The sequence below is a fragment of the Mytilus trossulus genome, chromosome 1 (assembly GCF_036588685.1).
Source record: "Mytilus trossulus isolate FHL-02 chromosome 1, PNRI_Mtr1.1.1.hap1, whole genome shotgun sequence".
NCBI classification, from domain to species: Eukaryota; Metazoa; Mollusca; class Bivalvia; order Mytilida; family Mytilidae; genus Mytilus; species Mytilus trossulus.
Window position 1 is genome coordinate 5,650,323 of NC_086373.1, and position 8,192 is coordinate 5,658,514.

At 29.6% G+C, this 8,192-nt stretch overlaps 1 protein-coding gene across 3 annotated transcripts in view; it reads left to right on the forward strand.

The window, feature by feature from the left end:
• Positions 1–4,696, forward strand: part of LOC134713145 (inosine-5'-monophosphate dehydrogenase 1b-like) — a 38,863-nt gene extending 34,167 nt beyond the window's left edge. For all 3 annotated transcript variants that reach the window (XM_063574920.1, XM_063574919.1, XM_063574921.1), the window contains one exon: positions 836–4,696. In XM_063574920.1, the coding sequence (XP_063430990.1) occupies positions 836–841 (6 nt within the window). In that variant the 3' untranslated portion in view covers positions 842–4,696. The remainder of the gene's footprint in view (positions 1–835) is intronic.
• Positions 4,697–8,192: the final 3,496 nt, after the last annotated feature.

Sequence of the window (8,192 nt, forward strand, 5' to 3'; positions counted from 1 at the left end):
TTTTTTGATAGGAGAATTCATATTTACAGAATGAATAAGAAAGACTTTAAATGTTTATTTACAGCAAACATTGTAAAGAGAAGTAAATTTAAAGACTAAGATTTAGTACTTTTTTTAAATCTTTTGATAAAGCAAAGGAGAATTTATGGCCACTCTTTTAGTCCTGTAAAGTTGACGATCTTTCAGTTATAGTAATTTTATTACCACTCTGTTTGTAAGGCTCATTTTGATTGGACAATGCAACGAATGTCAAGGCATCAGTTTTGATTGATGGCCTAAAATTATGCTTACAGGATCTGATGAAATAATAAAAAAAAATAATGTTTGAAATATTCATGTTTTCTTTCAGCTATTTTAGTTTTATCTTCCTAAATCTAGTGTCTGGTTAAGCTGATATGTTGCCAATTCATTTATATTGCCTATATTTATTTGCCAATTTAAGTTCACAAATATTCTACCACTATCATCTGCTCATTCATTTGTATTAACTCTGTCAGATATCAACAGTGGACATTTTCTTCAACTAATTTGCATAAATAACAAATTCTGCAAGAGGCTTTGCCTTTATTTTTGAACTGATATGCTAAAATTTGAAATGTGTTACACCACTGTGAAATCATATTTGATTTTTTTGAATATTGAAATGACCGAATTGTATTTTCATAATAACCAGACTTGAGATAAAAAGAGGATACTGATTTAAGTTGGTTTTTTTTTCCATTTTTAAACTCATTTTAATCAACCAGATATTGTCTCTTATTCCAATATTTTATGCCATGACTGTTTTTAATGTATTGAGACTAAGTAAGAAAATTTTGCTTTTATTTTGTTTTAGTTATGAGAAGAGGTTGTATTGACCATTAACACGATCAGATCCTATGACATTACCAAAGGGAGATTAATCAGTTAGAATGGATGGAGGCAGATAGGACAATTGTGTATGGATTTTAGGAAGATGATGGTACCAAGATATTTCAGCAGATAAAATTGTTATAGATTTGTTACATAGAGCAAAACATTACACTTTATTACAATGAACATGACTGACAGAAGATCTTTAAAAAAGAGAGTATTCAAGTTTCTGAAGTTATCATAATACAGTCAAACCTTGTCTGGGTACTCTATTAATGATCCACTGTTATCTGTTATTATATCTATGCATTTGTGAACCTAAATTCAAAGGTTATCTCATTACTAGTAAGACATTTTTTTGGTCTGGTTCTGAGAGTGACCTTGATAAGTTTGACTAGAATAAATTCTAATTTTGATAAATTGTTTGCAATACATCCTATGATTCCATTCCACTTAGTAAAACATCCATTATTTGTTTGGATTAATGTGAGAAAGTTTTACAATTTGTTTCTTTTTCAACTGTTATACTTTAAAGTTAAATTTAGAAATTTTTGTGTACATTTATTATATTATTTTTTTGAAGAATAGACAAAAAAGTGAGATTAATTAAGTTCTGAATATAAATGATGCCATTAATATTTTAATTGCTTTGTTTTAATTTAGTAATAACTGTTCAGTCAAAATTTATGCACAGAAAAAAAAATTCACACATTTTTTTTTTGATTTTTAGCAACTAAACTTCAGTTGCACATACAGTATTTGCAGTTGTAAAAGGTTCTGTATAATTTTGATAAGCAGGAGAGTATGTGCATGATGTGAGAGAGAGTATATTTGTACAATATTGTCTGTGATTTTATATTTCATCATAAAATTTGTGTTTTAAAGAAAACCTCTAGGGAGTTGCAATATTATGATATTATTCATTTATCATTTTTGATTTCATTATATGAAGAAGAAAATCACATATTTGATATTAACTACTAATCCACTTGTAAATTAAGTGGGTGTTTGCCTCGTGAGTTCTGAGACACAATTTCAGGGTACAAAATACAGGATTTAATTTTATTTCACCACTTTTCAATATAAAAGCCATATATATTTATTAATGTAATGAAATTTATGAGGGTATATAACACATAAGTTGATAACTCTATAAAAGTCATAATAATAATTTAAAATAGATTTGGGAAAAAAGTATCTTAAATACTCAAATTGCAAATTTTTAAGCAGATTTCTGTTGAATTTACTATTGGATGGAATCTGTTAGCTAACTTTCAGGCAACAAACAATTTTGCTCAGAAGACTTGTATATCATTTTTAAAAGACATATATTTCATTCTGAAAACTTATTTAGAATATATTTATGTTAGTAGAAGTAGAATTCATAATTTTTAAATTTATAAAATGAGAAAGCAATATCATTAAATGTGCAATTAAGATCACTTCTGTCCTTGCTCTCTGGGCAATAACAAACAATATTGGTTCCTTCTGGTTTCTAAAGCTGCTCCAGATTTTGATTGGACATAGCTTTGTCCATTATACATTTATGTCATTACAGCAGATTTTAATTTCAGGATTGATTATTAGCATTCAAACAAAGGGCGTAAAATTAGCCTTGGAATAAGTTAACAACAATATTTTTAAACTTGCATAATAAATATGATGTGTTACTTAATCTTTGATGCCAGGAGGAAAGATCTCATATATTTATAACATGAGCCAAGCTTCATTTAAAAATGTACAAGCATGTACTTAATATACAAGTACTAAATGCATTAACAGACTAGAGACTTCTGTTTGCCTGTGTAACAAACTTCTGATCCCCTTTCCTAGCCTTTAGATTAAGTCTACCATTCAGCCAAATTTCGGATCCCCTCCCCTAGCCTTTAGATTTAGCCTACCATTCAGACTGCCCCATTCTCTTCTGATAAAGGTTCAGAATGGCCTTTTAGTTATTTTTTTGTCTGTGCCTTGTAAACATTGTTATATTTTTGTATAAGTGCCATTCTATAATAAGACTGATCTCTGAAACTATTTTTGTTTTGTTTCTTGTGAAGAATTGTCTCATTGGCAATCATACCACACTTTTTTATGAGTATAGATATTATTGTATAAATCTCTCTATTTAATGCCCATACAATAACTTAAGTTTCTTAGAATTTGAATTGTGCTATATATGCAATGTTAGGGTTGATTTAAGGAAAACTTCTATAATGATTTGTCAGGTTCAGAATATTTTAAATTATGGTTGGAATTATTTGTTCTTATTTCATGAAAATTTTGCATTTAAATAAATTTTCTTTTTAAAAGAGCTAAATTAAAATTTCCATTGATTTACCAGTTGTTTGTCATTTGCATATTTTTGCAGTATAACTCATGTTTTTATCAGTGTCAATAATTGAACATAGATATGATAAAATTTAAAGAACAAATGATGGGTCCATGTAGCTGAATATTGGTAACAAAAAAGTAAATGTTTTTGTTATTGTCAAATTTATCATATCTCATTTTCTGCATTAATAATGAATTCCTCCTGAATATGCATGTAATTATTGCCACTGGACGTGAAGCAAACAACAATCTATCAATCATTTAAAAAAAATATTTCTCCATTTTAATTTCTTTAAACTTCCATGTCTGTTTTTCATAATAGAATAATAGCTTTAAAGGTGATTTTTCATATAGCCTAGTCCAAATATCTACAGGAAAATATGTGATAAACCTACCTCTAATTTTACCACTCACAATGAAATAGTTTGTTATCAATTATCTGGTCTTTTGAAACATTGAACCAAGATATATGTTTCTATAAATTGCTGGATTCTGTCTTTAGTCATTGATATATTTGTTTTAATATTCAATTGTTTCCTCAAATTTTGAACCAACATATATGTTTATAGAATTCTTTTGTCATTGAACCATGATATATATGTACTCATTGTTGAACTCTTTTTTCAGTTTTTGAACCAACATGTTTTATATATATATATATATGTATTCATCATCGAATCATAATTTCTGAAAATAAACGGATTCCAAATCATTTCATTTACAAAATATATTGACAAATTTATTTTCTCTCATAGAAATCAGCATAGTCAATTCTAGTGTCAATGCAATTATATAAGTATAAATAAGTTTAAAATAGAATAAGTCTTCAATGTTACAGAAATTTGCAATAGAATCTCTAATTTGGATGATGGAAAGGTATTATGCAGCTTCTGAACTTTTTATTGGTATATATATGTACTAATGTAAATGTTGGAAATATATCCAATTGAACACAAACCAAGAGAGTAGTTGTCAGTTATACCACAGCTTGATTGCATATTGATAAGCTTATAAAAATGTACCTCAAAATGCAATAAATTTTATTTGTCATGTTTTAATATTGAATATCATATCAAAGCAAACTTTCATTTTAAAAACTAATAATTGCAATCCATGAAATGGATGAAAATTTATTTAATTGTTTATTATCATATGGTAACTTATGTATACTTAAAACATTTGTTAACAGTTCATCAATTATAAATGTTTGATTGAGCCTAAACTGATTTTTTTCTGCATTTATATTATTAAGTAATCATAAGCTTTTTACAGCTATTATCCATTTAACTTTAAATTTCAACGCATCAAACACTATTCATTTAATGAATTGATGAACTGTTTAATTATACTTTAAAAGTGCTATGTTATTTAGAACAGCAATTTAAGTTGTTCAGAAGTGTATATTCCATTTACAGTATACATATATTGTTTTGTATTGTACAGTACATCTATATTTTGTCAAAATTTTATGTTACTGTGTTCTTGATAAAATAAAAGTATATAAGACTTTAAAGTTTATACTTCACCTCATGAATTCAAAGCACCAAATGATGTCTGGTAAAACTTGTAAGTTAGACATTCCCTTTTATGGGGCAGATAAATGACTAACTGTTATAACTTAAATAGCAAAAGCAAAACAACATTGCCACATGTGAAGCAGGATCTGTTTACCCTTCCGGAGCACCTACTATCACCCCAGTTCCATTCTCAATTTTATGAGGCTCCCTGGGACTAACTCGATATAGATCTGGTTGTTTGGTTTGATATATTTTGGTTAATTGATGTTTTGTTCTGCATACAAATGCTCCATTACTAAAAATAAGGGGTTGTAAAAGTTTGGTTCTTCCTCATAGAAACGTAGACTGCAATACCCTCGGACAAAGTTGTACAGTTCTGTTTCCCCTTATGAGTTGTATTGATAGTGATTTTTTTTTATAAATACAAAGACACCAAGTTCCGTAGACGGAACATTTTGTTGTTCTGTTTCATTTGTGTTGAAGATTCCTTTAACAAAGATGTACACTTTTCATTTTGTCTGTTAAAGTTGTTTTGGTGTTGAGTATCTCAAAGGGGTAATACATATGACTGTTATTTTTCATTCGTTTGATTTGTATGGGCTTTTGATTTTGTCAATTGATAAGGAACTAACACTAGTTAAGTTACTGAATGTACAAAATCGCCACTATTCCAATTGGACCTGTCAGTGTTGCTTCACATATTGCATAAAACGAAATGGTAACTACTGGTCTGGTGATACCCTCGGGGACGAAAATTCCACCAGCAGTGCCATCGACCCAGTGGTTTAAATAGTTATTAAAGGTAACTGGATTATAATTTAATACACCAGACTCGCGTTTCGTCTACATAAGACTCATCAGTGACGCTCAAAAGATATTTTATTGATGTTAGACATTTGTTCAGCGATATACGATATACTCCTGTTGCTTTTATATATAAAAAAGAATAACATTACACATTATAAAGATATTAAGTCTTATTTCTTAAATATATTATCTATATCAAACTATTTACAATACAACCACTTAATGAGAGATCAATATAAAGCAAGAATGATCGTCACAAATATATACTTCTCGACATGTCACAGTGCACAGGTAGATTTATAATATATATATATAGATTTGGAAGACTTGTGTTGGCTAAGTCGAGTGGTTACTTCGCTTTGAATTGGTATCAAACTTCAACTGTCACTTGAAACTTAACGGGTTCGAATCCCGTGGAAACCACTGACACAGTCCAGCATTTTTGCCAGTTTTATATGAAATATTAAAATTCATTTTTTTTTTTAAATATTTTAACTCATTTTACCTTTATTATACATGGCGTTGTCAGTTCATTTCGATTTATGAGTTGGACTTTCCATTTGGTATCTTTCGTTTTATATGAAATATTAAAATTTATTTTTTAAATATTTTAACTCATTTTACCTTCATTATACATGGCGTTGTCAGTTTATTTTCGATTTATGAGTTTGATTTTCTATTTGGTATCTTTCGTCCCTCTTTTATCTAAATGCAAATAAACTCATCATAGATACCAGGATAGAAATTTTATATTTACGCCAGACGCAATTTCGTCTGCAAAAGACTCACCAGTGACTCGAATAAAAAAATGTTAAAAAGGCCCAATAAAGTACGAAGTCAAAGAGCATTAAGGACCAAATGTATATTCTATCATCCAAAGTCTAGTTTATACTAGTATGTAAAACAAGTATACATGTATGTGTAATGTTAATATGAGTATTTACAACATTGATTCCATGGTTTCTTTGGTTTTCCTACTGAATTCAGTTGGCAATTTTTTTAACTCTATGCGCTAGCTAAGTTTTGAAAAAAAAGGTTTAAAGCACAATTTTTTCTTATAATGTCCTGTACGAAGTCATGAATATGGCAGTTGCTATCCAATAGTCCGTTTTTATGTATATTGACATGTGCTTTTGTAGCAGTTTTGTGTTTCTGTTGTTCCGTTGTCCTCGTATAGTTGATTGTGACCCGGAATAGTTTAAGATAAATTGATATACGACTATTGAACAGCGGGATACTACTATATACTCTATTTATTTAAAGTGGGTCTGCTCAAGTCTGAGCTGTTTATGGATCAGCTCTATCCTGCATATTAGTCTGTAATGTGGAGCATTCGGAAATTTTGGTGTGTACGAATCTGTTCTGTTACTGTGGATATGCCTCGGATGGAGCGTTTGGAAATTATGGTGTGTACGAATCTGTTCTGATACTGTGGATATGCCTCGGATGGAGCATTCGGAAATGTTGGTGTGTACAAATCTGTTCTATTACTGTGGATATGCCTCGGATGGAGCATTCGGAAATATTGGTGTGCACGAATCTGGTCTGTTATCGTATAAATGTATCGGGTGGAGCATTCGGAAATGTTGATATGTACGAATTGGTTGCAAGATGTCCAGGAGAAACCACAGAAGCACTTGCATTGCATCAGACAATATGCTCTGGACCTGAACTGAAAATGAAAATTAAACATCAGTAGATTTTTTTGTATGATGATTCACGAATTAATTTGTTTGATAGTTGGATAGAGTTTATTGTATTGTTTCAAAACAAATGATACATTTGTGACCATTCTTTTTTAGAATTTGATGAATAAAACACCACAAATCATATTTTATATTAACTTTGATTAACCGAACGTATGTATGTTGTGCTAAAAGGAGTTAAAAAAAGAGGAACGAAAGATACCAAAGGGACAGTCAAACTCATAAATCTAAAACAAACTGACAACGCCATGGCTAAAAAATGAAAACGACAAACAGAAAAACGATAGTACACATGACACAACATAGAAAACTAAAGAATAAACAACACGAACCCCACCAAAAACTAGGGGTGATCTCTGGTGCTCCGGAAGGGTACGCAGATCCTGCTCCACATGTGGCACCCGTCGTGTTGCTTATGTGATTACAAATTCGGTAAAAGGCTCGTCGTTTGTAACACACATTAAATGAAATAGCATTGCTATTATGTATGAACTCATTTAACTATCAATTAGAAAATATTATTTTGTTTCTACAAAAATGTATATTCGATTAAGAAAACACTTAAAACGAGTGATGTTATTCATAATGTTATTGAACACTTAACGTACCATATCCGTTCTTTTTTTTAAATTCTATTTATGGATCATTCTACACACACATGGTCTGAAAAAAAAATGAAATTTAAATATATATAGTTTTAACGCCTTTCTTGATTAACAATGACATTAAAGAAGCCTGTTTTGATACTGATTCAGAATACAAATACAGTAGAATGTTCGGCTGTAATGTCCTGAGATTTATTTAATGATTTTTTTCATTCTGTGACAAACGTTTTTACCTATGTGCAATACATTTGGAATTTCTATCGTTATTAAAGGTTTACATAATAGAAGAAATATTTCAGGATTATTTTTGTTTAAAATTGACAACGATTTTTCGACAATCATACAATACAATATGTGTCCGTCGAAGAGAAATA